At 38.5% G+C, this 18,012-nt stretch overlaps 1 protein-coding gene across 1 annotated transcript; it reads right to left on the bottom strand.

Annotated features, from left to right (window-relative positions):
* Positions 1–15,198: 15,198 nt before the first annotated feature.
* LOC137266338 (uncharacterized) lies at positions 15,199–17,699 on the bottom strand. Its single transcript, XM_067801824.1, has 3 exons — positions 17,681–17,699; positions 15,721–15,779; positions 15,199–15,432 (listed from the first exon to the last, which is right to left on the bottom strand). The coding sequence occupies exons 1-3, from the start codon at positions 17,697–17,699 to the stop codon at positions 15,199–15,201; spliced, it is 312 nt and encodes a 103-aa protein (XP_067657925.1).
* Between the last annotated feature and the right edge of the window lie 313 nt (positions 17,700–18,012).

Genomic DNA, 18,012 nt, shown 5'->3' with positions numbered 1-18,012 from the left:
ACTTTTTGCTTGATTCAGGGATCTTTTGTATATAAATGTGAGATGTAAGTAATAAGAATTATTCTGACTATCTGTGTATTGTTATATGTTCTTATCGTTTACATTGTAAATGACGGAACAAGCCAGAAATGCCGATAAGTACCGTTGTCGTTCTGCGTGATTTTGCGTCAGTCATGGCGTCACGCTGCACTGAAAGTTTGACAGTTTCTTATGAATTACCAAATTATTTCATTGTATCTATTTTCAATTTGCTATTTTTTGCTACGATACTCTTCCCCTAAATATACTAAGCGTATTGAGCCATTGTAAGCAATGATTAGAGGGCTGGATGTTGGGAAATTTCCGAAAATGCTACGCAGTGTAAAATTGGAATTTTTCTTTGTTTACATTTCAGTCAAGCGCTGTCTTTCGAGCACAGCGTTCGTTTTCATACTAAATATATTTCGTTTCGTTTTGTCTAGACAGTTGGTATTGGTGACAAAGACCATTTGTAATTTGATTCTAAGATATATGGGGAATTCAATGATGCATTTGCCGCAGCTAACTATGAAGTATACATGATGTAATGGGCTTCTCGAAACGTGATTTTGTAAACACTATCCAATATGGCGGAAAGCGCACTTCGGCGTTCGTGTAAGTGTATTTTCGAAAACATCCCAACCGATTCTGGGTACATCGGTGACGTTTCAGAATTATCATTCCTGGTTACATGAAAACTTGATATCAGTGATCATTAATATACTATTTTTGAAATTCATTACTCCCAGTAATTATCCGATTTTCACATTTCAAAACATACTGCAAATAACGCTGTTAATCTCGATTTTGTACAGTTTGAAAAATGGCGACATTTACGATGAAGCCTATTTTGAAAGGCGATTTTCAGCACTTTAGCTTGGTCTGAGATGATAGTGGATGGTATCAATAAACAGGGAATTTTCCGCAGAATTCAAAACTGTGAAGTATTTATACATGCGTGATATATTTAGAATGTTACTGGACTTCAAAGTGAGGGGTGTAGAGGAAGGACATATATGTCCCTGTGGCATCCAGGGGGTTAATTCAACGTACGCTACACTATCATTATACACAGAAAACTCTTGAACTATAATTACTGAAACATATCGGGGTTGATTTATTTCAAGTGCAATATTCACTGAAGTTTGCAGAGCGTTGCCAGCTGAAATACTACTTCGGAAGGCGTTAACAACTATCAAACAATGCATTTGGTCACAGTTTTTAAGACGTCGCACTGAATTGGGGCTCTTGCAAAACTTAAATCATGAATGCCTAACCTAAACTTAGTAAGGTAGTTTGTTTATTGCTGAATTAATCACTCTCTACATATACTCTAAATTAGCTTGATGACTTTCAGTCATGTTCTTTTGTATGCTTTTTAATTCTTTTCATGCGGTTTATTACCGTAAGTGGAAGACACTTTTAAGCTGTCTATATATATGACGAAGTCATAAGTCAATTTCATTAGGGGTGGTTGGGTAACCTAGTGGTTAAAACGTTCGCTCGTCACGCCGAAGACTCGGGTTCAGTTCCCGATTTGAGTGCATTTGTTGGTGGATAATAGAAGATTGGGTGCTCAATGACTCTTAACCAAACAACCTGATCCACCAAACCTGGTTGGATGTGCGAGGCGTCTAGGTCCTTAGATCGGGTAGACAGTGTCGTAGATAATAGCGTGTCATTGGACACCGACAGCATTCAGTTTTTGTCTGTAGTGGGAACACGCTGAGTGCGGTGATGAATAAACAAAGAAACTGACAAACATCAGCCTATAAATCATGGCAACAGTGCGTGCTAAAACCACGACAGCACGGATATACCGGGATGACAAACAGAGGAGATATCTGTAAAAAAGTCATTAAAGAAAAAATCGACTCGATGGCAAAAGAACAACACAAAACAAGAAACGTTGATGTATAATGGTTTAATTAAGTCCAAAATTGAAACTTTATAACCAAAATTGTCCGAAAGAGCCAAAATTCTCACATTCCAAATCTGAGAAAAATCCCAAGCTTTACGGTTTAGTAATAAAGATATATTTATTCCAAGGATGAAAAATACCCAAACGGTCCAAAATATTAAAAAGTCCCAAAGATCCAAAATGAAAAGAGCACTATATACGTACTTCTCAGGTCCAAGGAAAGTAATTAAAACAAACTTCAGCAATAAGGAATATGTCACTTTAAGCGTCCATCTTGACACGGAACACGCTCCTTAACAAGGGATACGATGGAGAAAACGTACAACAAGACGCATTGATGTATAATAATTTAATTAAGTTCAAAATTGATCCAAAGTGTCCAAAAATTACCAAAGTGTCCGAAAGAGACAGTATTGTAAAACGGGAGTTGTTATTGATCGTCCAAAATGTTCCAAATCTGGGAAAGGTCCGAAAAGAGTAAAGACTTAGTATTAAAGGGGTATTTATTCCACAGATAAAAATATCAAAACGGTCCAAAATTTTGAAATGTCCGGAATAGGTCCAAAATATAAAGTGCAGTCGCGCTACATGTATTCCAAAGTCCCAGATATCATTCTCACAAGTTACAGGGAGTCAGCAAGATGTCCATTGTGACACGAAACACACTCCTAAAGAATCGCAAAAGTTGTAAGATGTCACTCTAAGCGTCCATTTTGACACGGAACACACCCCAATAGTCCAAAAAGTCGCAAGATGTCACTCTAAGCGTCCATCTTGACACTGAACTCTTTCCTCAACAATCCAAGACTTTACAAGATGTCACTCTAAGCGTCCATCTTGACTCGAAACACACTCCTCAAGAATCCCAAAGGTTGCATGATGTCACTCTATGCGTCCATCTTGACACTGAACACACCTCAATAATCCAAAAATTTGCAAGATGTCACTCCAAGCGTCCATCTTGACACTGAACTCTTTCCTCAACAATTCGAAGATTTTGCAAGATGTCACTCTAAGCGTCCATCTTGACACGGAACACTCTCCTCAAGAATCCAGACACACGTGACAGGAGGACTCGAACTGGGGACTGAGTCACGGTGTCGTCATCATCGAGGTCGATATCGACGAAGTGAGGGACATCACGGAGGACGGAGTCAGAGAGAGGGGCAGGGTCGGGGATGGAAGTGGGAGGGACGGGCAGTTCTGACAAGGGCTCAGGGACCGTCATGTATCTCCCAGTAGGACGCTGACAGGGAGTGAGAGAAGGACATGAGGAGAGTGATAGAAGATGGAAGTGTATAAAGAAGAGGGTACTTTTTGGAAAAAAAGATCATTTAGGTGATAATAAGGATAACGAAGAATGTTAGTAATCATGAAATATGGATATTATTCCACCTGGTTGCCATTGTCTATTTCACCAGCCCATATGTTGGTATGTGTTAGTTAATGATTAAATGGTTACGTGAAACAAATACATGCATTACACAATTGCCGTCTGACAATAACATTAAATACTGATTCCTTAAGACACCCACTTGGCGAGGAGGAGCCCAGATGTCAAAGTTCAAAGGGAACCTGATCACGAGGTCAAGAGCTGAAGGGAAAGAAGAAACTACTGTAAAATGAAAACACACCAAACACAGACAGACAGACAGACAGATACACACGTTTTGCAAACTGTTGTTTTACACTTTTGTGTACACCAGTTCCGGTTTTTCTTATGTGAAGAATTACTTAACGTCCATGTTTGAAACTATGAGAGTAAGTTAGAATGGTCTTTGTCATGTTCCAAAGCTCAAGATATGTATTTTCAACATTTTAATAAGCCTACCAGTTACTTGTATATGGGTTTATAATGATTGAAAACATAGATTATTTTCCGTTCCAAGTGGTCTTATGATTACTTACACAGTACAAGACTTGGGAACATTTTAAGGCTATACTGTTTTTTAGATTATAATATTTACCATGTATTTATCACAAATTTCATAAAGATTCATTAAAGCACAACGCTCCAGATAATGTAATGTAACAATTGGTATTGGGCTTTGATACTTCTTTCAGATATTGACATATTCTCACTCCCTTGGGTACTTTTAGACTTTTAGTTTTAGTACTACTGTTTGACAACAACTCTGTTCAAAATTCAAAATGTTGTTTTATTTCGTGTGTGTGTGTGTGTGTGTGTGTGTAAGGGGGGAGGGGGGGGGGGAATTCATGTGCTTCCAGAATTGTATTACAAATGCATTAAATTTAAATAGCGTTTCACTTTTAAAAACAGAGAAATGAACATCATTCTTTGTTTTTTAACTTAAAAGTCAGTACATTGTTGAAAACAATATAATTTGGGCACTAAGCTTGCCAAATTTGGACGAGCATTGTCAGCATGTAACCTATTTGGTATGGAATTTATTTGACAGGGATATTTCAGTGTATCAAGTATGCAGAATATGGCAGTGTTTATGTACAATTGTACACACATTAAACCTTATTAGAATATTATATCTGTGATCGTTGAAGTTGTGTTCTGTACATCTAAGCCAGTCGACCTCCTTTTTCGGATTGTTCAATTTTCCAAGGAGAATATATGTAGAGACTGGCAAATCATACCATATTTAACGTTCATTTATATATTGTAACACATCACATGTTTATATTTACTTTGGGTGAGGTTTCAAAAGAGCGTTTAGGGAGATTTGAGAAGTGTTCTTCCAGTGATAATCTATAATTTGATTTTAAAAAATAAGTATCTAAATGCATATTGAAATATACTGTCTGCAAAATGTGTAAAGTTTGTGTTACCAGGCTGTAACCAGACTGTAACCATGAGACTCAGGGATCCGGTAGTGTGTATTGTTTGTTTTACCCGAACAATTCAGCCAAAGAATTTAGGTAAGATAGGAACAATAAATATTTCGATATTGGAAAGTATTACATCAGGGGTTTGAGAAATAGACACTGCTAAAAGTTGTCCAAAACGTTTGTGTGTGTTGAATTTGCTGTGGATGCGGACACTATACTTTCGTGATGTTTTGTTCACATTGAACCAAACTATTCCAGTACGAAGTTCCCTAATGTGAGAGGATACCTTTTGCTAGATTCACAATTTGTAAGAAAAGATACCAATGTACTACATTAAAAAGCAGGTAATGGCGATTTGGATGTCCCTATCCGATACAAAATTTAGTTCTTAGATTCCCATATTCTCCTGTTTGTGTAGATGTATTTTGCATCATTATAAACGGAGTAACAGCCACATTTTCAAATGTAATGAAATAACTGAAAATAATGCGACATTTTAGTTGACGTCACGGCATATTTTGTGCATTTTGTGACGTCGGAAAAAGACGACACAGGTTGCTGATTAGTATATATCTAACCTAATTTCCGCTCAATGTGTAAAAGACCTCGGCTTCTGTGTCAGAATTCAACACTTTTTAGCCCCCCCCAAAATAAATATACTTTTCTTCTTATGGTTATGAAGTTATTTCACTTCATAAGTATGCAATGAAAGGTACAAAGAGATCGTTTTTTCAGTACAGAAGTATTAGAATATGGACGTAAGGCTTGTCCAAATTAAGACATGACCGGGTTTATATATTTTTAACAATTTCGTATAAATATTCTTTGAGTTGGATATTCTGCAATCAGATATATTTTAATCAAACTTTAATTTGAATTGACTTTATTATCGAAAAAAATGGTAATGAACCATAAAACGTTTTTGACAAACTCGCACCTGGTCAATCAATATCAACAACTGTTTTGTCTATAAAAACGACAGAAACCAATACAATGAACAAGACAATTCCTTTAAATATGTGTGCCTCTACATTTTAAAAAAATGTACAAATCATTTTCATTAATATTATCAGTTTTACTTATAAGTTGGAATTGAATCGCTGTTTATTAACCTGTTCATATGAAACTGCAGTATTTATCCCAACGTACCGAATATTGTACATCACGGGAACTAAATCACATGTTGCAGTAATGGCTATGTGTGATGTTCTAACACTTGTGTAAAGGCTTAAAATGTGGTATAGTAGACTTACGGAGTCAGTTTCCCATGTAAATATTATTCAAACAATCAAAAGCTTTCAAAGATTAAATACGCATACCTTATATCCACATATGATATGATGTTGAACATGGATATATGTAGATACTGAAATCAGTTTCATGAAAAAATATCTGAACGGTACGTAGAATATACATCACAATACTAAAAGTGCAATCGGAATGATATGAGCATTGTGTTTACTCTTGTTCAACCGACCTTCACCTCAAAGAAATTGTCTACTGTAATATGTGCAACAATGTTGACGTGTGACATCACTACCAATGACCGATTTCTTTCAAAATGGCGGCTTCCTTGACAAGGGTACACAGGATTTTGTGAGGACTTTTTCCTTGATTCAGGGATCTTTTGTACATAAATGTGAGATGTAAGTAATCAAAACTATTCTGACTATCTGTGTATTGTTATATGTTTTTATCGTTTACATTGTAAATGACGGAAGAAGCCAGAAATAACGATAAGTACCGTTGTCGTTCTGTGTGATTTTGCGTCAGTCATGGCGTCACGCTGCATTAAAAGTTTGACAGTTTCTTATGAATTGCCAAATGCTTTCATTGTATCTGTATTTAATTTGCTGTTTCTTGCTACGATGCTCTTCACCTGAATATACTAAGCGTATTGAGCCATTGTAAGCAATGATTACACGGCTGGATGTTGGAAATGCTACGTGGTGTAAAATTGGAATTTTTCTTTGTTCACATTTCAAACAAGCCCTGTCTTTCGAGCACATCGTTCGTTTTCATACCAATTATCTTTCGTTTCGTTTTACCTAGACCGTTGGTATTGCTGACAAAGACCATTTGTAATTTGATTCTAAGATATATGGGGAATTCAATGATGCATTTGTCGTAGCTGACTATGAAATATACGTGATGTTATAGGCGTCTCAATACCGGCCTTCTGGAAACGTGATTTTGTAAACACCATCCAATATTTTCGAAAACATCCCAACCGATTCTAGGTTCATCGGTGACGTTTCAGAATTATTATTACCGGTTACATGAAAACTTGATATCAGTGATCATTAATATGCTATTTTTGAAATTCATTACTCCCAGTAATTATAAGATTTTCACATTTCAAAACATACTGCAAATAACGCTGTGAATCTCGATTTTGTACAGTTTGAAAAATGGCGACATTTACGATGAAACCTATTTGGAAAGGCAATTTTAAGCACTTTAGCTTGATCTGAGATAATAGTGGATGCTATAAAGAAACAGGGAATTTTCCGCAGAATTCAAAACTGTGAAGTATTTATATATGCGTGGTATATTTAGAATGTTACTGGACTTCAAAGTGAGGGGTGTAGAGGAAGGACATATATGTCCCTGTGGCATTCAGGGAGTTAAACAGATATGTGTCTCAGCTTTCTGCAAATTTATTTTATTTCAAAATAGTAGAAACAATGAAAGGAAGTCACACCAAAATCACGAAGTTACAAAAAGGAGTACCTTGGGTGTACGAGTTCATGGTGTTCAGATTCGGAGATGAGTAAAACACAAGGCAAACAACAGCAGATGAGTGGCGATATGATATGGTAAGGTAGTCTCAGCAATATGGCGGCATCAGTAGTGAAACTGTCGTCATGGCGACGTCATAAATCTCACGAGACTGTCATAGCATCACGTGACGTTACACGTTGACCAGCTCTCTTCCTGCTCAACTCGGAAGACGTGCGGCTAATCAGAATCCCAGTCATGCTGTCAAGACTTTGTGTTGAGTTGGCGCCACGTTCAATTTTAGCTAACCTGGTCACTATGGCTTCATATCACACGGTTCAATGCCCATATTGGCAGTGTAGGACTATACTAGACAAGTACAATGACAGTGATGTCCCCTCCTTCTCATATTTTGTAAGCGTAAGTTTTTAATATTTCTATGTTGAAATCGCTGTCTGTCGACTATTCACTGTATTTGGAATCTTGTTGACGAAGGCAAAATGTCACGTCTGCTCTAAGTGAAGCCAACCGTCATATCGCCATTGGTGTCTTTGAAGCTGTCCAGTCTCAACATGCAGTTGAATATTCACCACATGAATGTTTTAGGGCTCTGGGAAGAATTCGGTAGCAGATGCCCCTCGTAGTGGGCGACCTCGAGAGACCACTGTGGTGCAGGATCACCGGTTACCGTTACCTGCGTTATCGAACAGCTACGGGGACCAGTACCCCTCAACAAATACCCGGATTGAGTAGGCTTTCTGTGCAGACCGTCAGGAACAGGTTGTAGGAGGCATGTTTACGTGCCAGAAGACCTTGTTTTGGCCTTGAGCTTCGACAAGAGCATCGTCGATATCGAGTTCAATGGTGCACCAACGTTCCGGCCTGGATGATACCGAATTGGCCTAGAATCTGGTTCAGTGATGAATCACGATTTCTACTGGAACGACGCGATGGAAGAATACGGGTGTACAGACGTCGACGTGAACGTTTCGCCGACGCTTGCGTTCCCCAGGTGGACAGATTCCGCCGTGGAAGTGTTAATATGACGTGGGGGGAGTTCACCTGCCGTTGGTGAAGTGATCTGGGGATGATCCAGGGCTACCTGACAGTTCAAACGTACTGTGTCACATGTGACACTCAAACTGACTTTCCTCGAGTTGGTGCCAAAGACGGATAAGTATGCATTCCCATTTTGCAATTTCGCTATGTTTCATTGACTCATGAAGGCTAAAAGATGTTTCAGATTAAACATAAAAATAAAGTTGAAATTCCTATATGCCTTTCTTTTTTGGGAGAGCATATTTGATTACTCATGGCAGAAAATGACTTTCTTCCTATATAAAACTGTTTTTAATTCCAAACCATTTTCATAGAAACTTCGAGTTACTCTTTGTGTCTTTTCCTCGTGAAATTCCGACACAGATTAGGTCTTCAGCAGCCTATGCTTGCCATTAAAAGCGACTATGTTAGTCCTAAGAGGAGACTAACGGTATCGGGTGGTCAGGCTTGCCGATTTGGTTGATACATGTCAATTCCCATTTGCATGATCAATGCTCATGTTGTTGATCACTGGCTTGTCTGGACCAGACTCGATCATTTACACATCGCCACCATATAGCTGGAATATTGCTGAGCATGGCGTAAAACTAAAACTCACTCACTCTTTGTGATGCTATATATATTCTACAAAAGCCTTCGTTGACATCTATGAACCTATCCTTGCACCTTTAAGTACCAAGGCTTTGAGAAACCCATTTGGTGTTTTCCGTTCTGATATTGCTAGAATACAACTGAAACCGATGGAAAACGTTATTCATTCACAAATGAAGGTGCTCCTCAACGACAGACTCATGCAATTGCGTCCCTTGATAATACTCAAACTCCTCAGTACGTTCGTTCCAATATCTCAGAGGTATATAGAGAGCTCTCTCAAATGACTGTCGCTGTGGGGAGCTCGACATGAGTCTGCTTGATTGATGATTGTTCATTAAAAGTTAAATTGAAGTTCGGACAATTAATCAGTCAGGTTTACACCTTGCCCATTTTATAGATTTGCGAAGTTTCTGAAGTGTTATGAAGTATCAAAGCTGCCATACGCTCTAATTTAAGAAAGAATTACATTTTGGACTCCATGGTGAACGATGTTCCCCAGGTGAAGTCTGGTTAAAAGAGTTTCCTATTGGTTAAGGGGTTCGCTCGTCACGCTGAAAAGCCAGGTTCGATTCCCCTCATGGGTACAATGTGTAAAGTCCGTTTCTAATGTCGCTGGAAAATTCTTAAAGAACGACGAAACTGAATTTTCTGGTACTTTTTTTACCACTGCACATGAAAGACTTCTGGCTAGTCATGAATGGAATACCATTTTAAAAAAATAAAACAAAACAAACCCAGCAACTTGTAGCTAATAAATACCAAACGGTTAATAGTTGCTAAAAGCCGTCTGCTTCTCCTTCGGCCGCAAACGAAACCACACACAGGTTAGGTAACTCTGTCGCCCGAGTCCTGCAGTGACGTCATAGAAGGAACGATTTTCAGTTAGTTGTATAGAAAATGTGTAGGAAGCTCGTCATTTTGCTGATTTCTCGACGTCACCAAAGACATGCCGAATTGTTGTTGCCGTCAATTTGCTCTTTGGGGTCGGGTGATGGTGTCACTATGCACAGATTTCCACCGGACCCCGTAGTTTGTGCTTCAGTTGGCTGTTTGTGCGTGCGAAGGGAGCGTTGTGGAAGCCTGTGGTATATACTAAATCGGATGGTTCGTCCCCTACCACGCTTCCAGGATAGAAAATGGAGATCAAGTTTCATCGAGTTTATAAAATCAAGACTGCTCACTACACATTGCTGACCAAAAGACTTTTGCATGAATATAAAGCTTTCTTCCTCGGAAACGAGGTTGTGGTCGAAGTGACAATATTATCGTAATATTATATTGACCCCCCGCCTCGCTTCCAAGAGTGAAATTGTTATGTTTTAAGCAGTGTCATGTAAAATCCTAATGTACATCAATACAATACAACAATACCATACTATTTAAATTTTACTACCAGTGAAAAGTAATTTTGATTTTGTAAGTCGATGAAAACAAACTTAAATAGAATTTATCCTCAGAGTGCCGCCATTTTTGAAAATCGTGAAGTCACGGAATAAAGTCCATTTGAATTAATGAGATTATGGTTTGTTTTCTTAAAGTTAGAAAATCAAAACCACATTTTACTAGTAGTTAAATATGTATTTGAACCATGACCAAAAGGAGTTTGCATGACATAACCTGTAACATAACATAAGCGAGGTCAGGGTCTTTATATTTGGTCTTATAATCCCAATTACTTTATAATCACACTAGTATGCATTTTGATACTAAATAAAAAGAAGCGAATGTATAACAGGAATGTAATATCTAGACAGTTTATAGTTTGTTTATAGCTGTATGAATCATAATTCGCACGCACGCACGCCCTAGTGTATGGCGTCTGTATCATTACACTTCACGACGAAAACAATGATTCTGTTGAAAGCTACGACAACTTCATAGAAACAGAATACAAATATTAACATTAAACAAATTAAAGTTATAGGAGCAATGTGAGGCTATTATCTTGTTCGTGGTATGTATCCATCAATATCCACAAAAACGAGTGATATATAAATCTGCAAATTTCCCAAGTGGTGTGTCTTTTAACAGTCTAATATACGTAAACGTGATGTATCGTTTCAGTTTTTCACATTGCTGTATAGTCTCATTGGTCACCCAAGATAGCACACCTGGCAACTAATTGCATTATGTGCGTCATTCTTTTAAAATAGCAATTTCGTTAGCCAATAATGAGCAATCAGTCAATGTATTGGCGGTTAATCCTTTGAAAGAAGGGTGTTGTTTTACATAGACACAGACACGACAGCGGGTATTCAGTATAGACTAGTAAAGGTACATACATAAACACTACCTTTTGACAAATCCCCATTTAAATCCGCATGAAAGTAATAAATCAATCAGTGTATTATCGGTTAATCCTTTGATCGATCCAGACACAAGAAATGCCAAATGGGGACCTTTGTCTTGTAATCTAAGTGGCGTTACCAGTAATTATGCCTGTTATAAATTCATTAACTGAGCATCAAGTGAATGATGACAAATAACGTGTAGGTTTATACCACCTAACACGGATTACAACCTAGCAACACCAAGTGTGTTTTGAAAGAATCGTCTGTGAAAACAGGGGTTGTGACTCGAAAACTAGGCAAAGCAGGAGACATTATTAAATGATAGTAGATTGTGAGAACATATAGCTTTCATTTTTCACAACAGCTTTCGCGATTTCAGGTTTGTACAAACCTGTAAACGAAATAGTTTACCCCCTGAAATGTAGATGAATTCTGCATAGACCCTCGTATCTATACCTACAATACCGTCACGGAGACGTGCCGCTCTGATTCCGTTTGCGGCTGAGAATTGTGCACTGTTGTCAAAAAGGTCGAGTTAAGGTAATTAAAGATCGAAATGAGCAGTTTTAATGATGGGGTTTCATTTATAACGATGTCAATGAGTGATTTATGCTTTTGCACCCCCTAGAGTATATGTGACCTTTAAATGCGGTCTAAAGCTGAAAGGCATCCAATCACTCTGGAAAAAAGAACCTCTTCTCTCCGATGCGTCTATACCAAAGGAATACGCGCTGCGTCCCTTAATTCAACATATGCTACACTATCATTGTACGCAGATAACTCTTGAACTATAATTACTGAAACATATCGGGGTTGATTTATTTCAAGTGCAATATTCACTGAAGTTTGCAGAGCGTTGCCAGCTGAAATACTACTTCGGAAGGCGTTAACAACTATCAAACAATGCATTTGGTCACAGTTTTTAAGACGCTGCACTGAATTGGGGCTCTTGCAAAACTTAAATCATGAATGCCTAACCTAAACTTAGTAAGGTAGTTTGTTTATTGCTGAATTAATCACTCTCTACATATACTCTAAATTAGCTTGATGACTTTCAGTTATGTTCTTTTGTATGCTTTTTAATTCTTTTCATGCGGGTTATTACCGTAAGTGGAAGACACTTTTAAGCTGTCTATATGTATGACGAAGTCATAAGTCACTTTCATTAGTGGTGGTTGGGTAACCTAGTGGTTAAAACGTTCGCTCGTCACGCCGAAGACTCGGGTTCAGTTCCCGATTTGAGTGCATTTGTTGGTGGATAATAGAAGATTGGGTGCTCAATGACTCTTAACCAGACAACCTGATCCACCAAACCTGGTTGGATGTGCGGGGCGTCTAGGTCCTTAGATCGGGTAGACAGTGTCGTAGATAATAGCGTGTCATTGGACACCGACAGCATTCAGTTTTTGTCTGTAGTGGGAACACGCTGAGTGCGGTGATAAATAAACAAAGAAACTGACAAACAAACATCAGCCTATAAATCATGGCAACAGTCCGTGCTAAAACCACGACAGCACGGATATACCGGGATGACAAACAGAGGAGATATATGTAAAGAAGTCATTAAAGAAAAAAATCGACTCGATGGCAAAAGAACAACACAAAACAAGAAACGTTGATGTATAATGGTTTAATTAAGTCCAAAATTGAAACTTTATAACCAAAATTGTCCGAAAGAGCCAAAATTCTCACATTCCAAATCTGAGAAAAATCCCAAGCTTTAAGGTTTAGAAATAAAGATATATTTATTCCAAGGATGAAAAATACCAAAACGGTCCAAAATATTAAAAAGTCCCAAAGGTCCAAAATGAAAAGAGCACTATAAGTACTTCTCAGGTTCAAGGAAAGTAATTAAAACAAACTCCAGCAATAAGGAACATCTCACTTGAAGCGTCCATCTTGACACGGAACACGCTCCTTAACAAGGGATACGGTGGAGAAAACGTACAACAAGACGCATTGATGTATACTAATTTAATTAAGTTCAAAATTGATCCAAAGTGTCCAAAAATTACCAAAGTGTCCGAAAGAGACAGTATTGTAAAACGGGAGTTCTTATTGATCGTCCAAAATGTTCCAAATCTAGGAAAAGTCCGAAAAGAGTAAAGACTTAGTATTAAAGGGGTATTTATTCCACAGATAAAAATACCAAAACGGTCCAAAATTTTGAAATGTCCGGAATAGGTCCAAAATATAAAGTGCAGTCGCGCTACATCTATTCCAAAGTCCTAGATACCATTCTCACAAGTTACAGGGAGTCAGCAAGATGTCCATCGTGACACGAAACACACTCCTAAAGAATCGCAAAAGTTGTAAGATGTCACTCTAAGCGTCCATCTTCACACATAACATACTCCTAAAGAATCCAAGACATTGCAAGATGTCACTCAAAGCGTCCATCTTGACACTGAACTCTTTCCTCAACAATCCAAGACTTTGCAAGATGTCACTCTAAGCGTCCATCTTGACACGAAAAACACTCCTAAAGAATCGCAAAGGTTGAAAGATGTCACTCTAAGCGTCCATCTTAACACTGAACACACCCCAATAATCCAAAAAGTCGCAAGATGTCACTCTAAGCGTCCATCTTCACACATAACATACTCCTAAAGAATCCAAGACATTGCAAGATGTCACTCCAAGCGTCCATCTTAACACTGAACTCTTTCCTCAACAATCCAAGACTTTGCAAGATGTCACTCTAAGCGTCCATCTTCACACGAAACACACTCCTCAAGAATCCCAAAGGTTGCATGATCTATGCGTCCATCTTGACACTGAACACACCTCAGTAATCCAAAACGTTGCAAGATGTCACTCTAAGCGTCCATCTTCACACTGAACTCTTTCCTCAACAATCCAAAACTTAGCAAGATGTCACTCTAAGCGTCCATCTTCACACGAAACACACTCCTCAAGAATCCCAAAGGTTGCATGATCTATGCGTCCATCTTGACACTGAACACACCTCAATAATCCAAAACGTTGCAAGATGTCACTCTAAGCGTCCATCTTCACACTGAACTCTTTCCTCAACAATCCAAAACTTAGCAAGATGTCACTCTAAGCGTCCATCTTCACTCGAAACACACTCCTCAAGAATCCCAAAGGTTGCATGATGTCACTCTATGCGTCCATCTTGACACTGAACACACCTCAATAATCCAAAGTTGCAAGATGTCACTCCAAGCGTCCATCCTCACACTGAACTCTTTCCTCAACAATCCAAGACTTTGCAAGATGTCACTCTAAGCGTCCATCTTCACACGAAACACACTCCTCAAGAATCCCAAAGGGTGCATGATCTATGCGTCCATCTTGACACTGAACACACCTCAATAATCCAAAAAGTTGCAAGATGTCACTCCAAGCGTCCATCCTCACACTGAACTCTTTCCTCAACAATCCAAGACTTTGCAAGATATCACTCTAAGCGTCCAACTTGACACGAAACACACTCCTAAAGAATGGCAAAGGTTGCATGATCTATGCGTCCATCTTGACACTGAACACACCTCAATAATCCAAAAAGTTGCAAGATGTCACTCCAAGCGTCCATCCTCACACTGAACTCTTTCCTCAACAATCCAAGACTTTGCAAGATATCACTCTAAGCGTCCATCTTCACACGAAACACACTCCTCAAGAATCCCAAAGGTTGCATGATCTATGCGTCCATCTTGACACTGAACACACCTCAATAATACAAAAAGTTGCAAGATGTCACTCCAAGCGTCCATCTTGACACTGAACTCGTTCCTCAACAATCCAAATATTTTGCAAGATGCCACTCTAAGCGTCCTTCTTGCCACGGAACACTCTCCTCAAGAATCCAGACACACGTGACAGGAGGACTCGAACTGGGGACTGAGTCACGGTGTCGTCATCATCGAGGTCGATATCGACGAAGTGAGGGGCATCACGGAGGACGGGGTCAGAGAGAGGGGCAGGGTCGGGGATGGAAGTGGGAGGGACGGGCAGTTCTGACAAGGGCTCAGGGATGGTCATGTATCTCCCAGTAGGACGCTGGCAGGGAGTGAGAGAAGGACATGAGGAGAGTGATAGAAGATGGAAGTGTATAAAGAAGAGGGCACTTATTGGAAAAAAGATCATTTAGGTGATAATAAGGATAACGGAGAATGTTAGTAATCATGAAATATGGAAATTACTGCACCTGGTTGCCATTGTCTATTTCACTAGCCCATATGTTGGTATGTGTTAGTTAATGATTAAATGGTTACGTGAAACAAATACATGCATTACACAATTGCCGTCTGACAATAACATTAAATACTAATTCCCTAAGACACCCACTTGGCGAGGAGGAGCCCAGATGTCAAAGTTCAAAGGGAACCTGATCACGAGGTCAAGAGCTGAAGGGAAAGAAGGAATGACTGTAAAATGAAAACACACCAAACACAGTTTTACAGGCAGACAGGCAGACAGACAGACAGATACACACGTTTTGCAAACTGTTGTTTTACACTTTTGTGTACACAGTTCCAGTTTTTCTTATGTGAACAATTACTTAACGTCCATGTTTGAAACTATGAGAGTAAGTTAGAATGGTCTTTGTCATGTTTCAAAGCTCAAGATATGTATTTTCAACATTTTAATAAGCCTACCAGTTGCTGGTATATCGGTTTATAATGATTGAAAACATAGGTTGTTTTCCGTTCCAAGTGGTCTTATGATTACTTACACAGTACAAGACTTGGAAACATTTTAAGGCTATATTGTTTTTAGATTATAATATTTACCATGTATCACAAATTTCATAAAGATTCATTTAAGCACAACGCTCCAGATAATGTAATGTGACAATTGGTATTGGGCTTTGATACTTCTTTCAGATATTGACATATTCTCACTCCCTTGGATACTTTTAGTACTATTGTTTCACAACAACTCTGTTCAAAATGTTGTTTTATGTCGGGGGGGGGGGGGGGGGGGGGGGGGGAGAAAGAATTTCATGTGCTTCCAGAATTGTATTACAAATGCATTAAATATCGTTTCACTTTTAGAAACCAGGTACAGCTACTTCACATTATTTACTGCAGTAGAACCCTATACAAGTGCAAGAGTATGCATAAATAATGGTAAATCCTCGCCATTTTAAAACTTTAATGGGATTTCAGTAGGATTTTTTAAAAATCCCCAAATCCCTGCCCAACAGAGAAATGAACATCATTCTTTTTTTTAAATTAAAAGTCAGTACATTGTTGTAAACAATATAATTTGGGCACTAAGCTTACCAAATGGAGACGAGCATTGTCAACATGTAACCTATTTGGTATGGAATTTATTTGACAGGGATATTTCAGTATATCAAGTATGCAGAATATGTTTATGTACAATTGTACACGCATTAAACCTTATTGGCTTATTAAATCTGTGATCGTTGAAGTTGTGTTCTGTACATCCAAGCCAGTAGACCTCCTTTTTCGGATTGTTCAATTTTCCAAGGAGAATGTATGTACAGAGACTGGCAAATCATACCATATTTCACGTTCATTTATATACTGTAACACATCACATGTTTATATTTACTTTGGGTGAGGTTTCATATGAGCGTTTAGGGAGGTTTTAGAAGTGTTGTTCCAGTGATAATCTATAATTTGATTTAAAAAAAAGTATCAATGCATATTGAAATATACTGTCTGCAAAATGTGTAAAGTTTGTGTCCCTTTGAAACTGATCTGTAGCCCTTCTGTAGATCAAAATGTAACGAAGGCCTGGCTGGTAAAAACACATTTGTTACCAGACTGTAACCAGACAGTAACCTGAGACGCGGGGACTTCTATTCCGGTAGTTTGCATTGTTTGTTTTACCCCAACAAATTAGCCAAAGAATTTAGGTAAGATAGTAACAATAAGTATTTCAATATTGGAAAGTATTTCAAAGACTGATCTGTTGTTTATCAGATTGGGATTGAAGGAAATTACGTCATTTCACGTGAAAAGGTATTGTAGTAAAAGTTCTAACTGAAAAGGTGTCATATGTTGGATGCTGGTTTTGTTTTCCGAATAAATAAGGAAAGAAAGCATTTTGTATGCGAAAATACCACTCCTATGACAGACTGGGGGTCATTGTTTTGCTTTCAACACCTGGAAAGGTTGCATTTTCACAGGAATGGTAAATGGTTGATTTGAGTAACTTGTGTATTACTTAAAACAGATATGTGTCTCAGCTTTCTGCAATTTATTTTCTTTTAAAATAGTAGAAAAAAAGAAAGGAAGTCACACCAAAATCACGAAGTTACAAAGAGGAGTACCTTGGGTGTACGAGTTCATGGTGTTCAGATTCGGAGATAAGCAAAACACAAGGCAAACAACAGCAGATGAGTGGCGATATGACAGTCTCAGCAATATGGCGGCATCAATAGTGAAACTGTCGTCATGGCGACGTCATAAATCTCACGAGACTGTCATAGCATTACGTGACGTTACACGTTGACCGGCTCTCTTCCTGCTCAACTCGGAAAACGTGCGGCTAATCAGAATCCCAGTCATGCTGCAAGTCAAGACTTTGTGTCGAGTTGGCGCCACGTTCAATTTTACCGAACTTGGTCACTATGGTTTCACATCACACGGTTCAATGCCCATA

This window comes from Haliotis asinina, chromosome 15 (genome assembly GCF_037392515.1).
Source record: "Haliotis asinina isolate JCU_RB_2024 chromosome 15, JCU_Hal_asi_v2, whole genome shotgun sequence".
In the NCBI taxonomy this organism is placed as follows: Eukaryota; Metazoa; Mollusca; class Gastropoda; order Lepetellida; family Haliotidae; genus Haliotis; species Haliotis asinina.
The sequence above is the reverse complement of the archived record's forward strand: the minus strand, read 5'-3'. Positions and strand labels throughout refer to the sequence as shown.

Excerpts from the sequence above, each read along its gene's own strand:
- LOC137266338 (XM_067801824.1), bottom strand. Across the intron at positions 15,433-15,720 it reads TCTGGGCTCCTCCTCGCCAA|CGTCCTACTGGGAGATACAT; the intron begins GTGGGTGTCTTA and ends ACTCCCTGCCAG.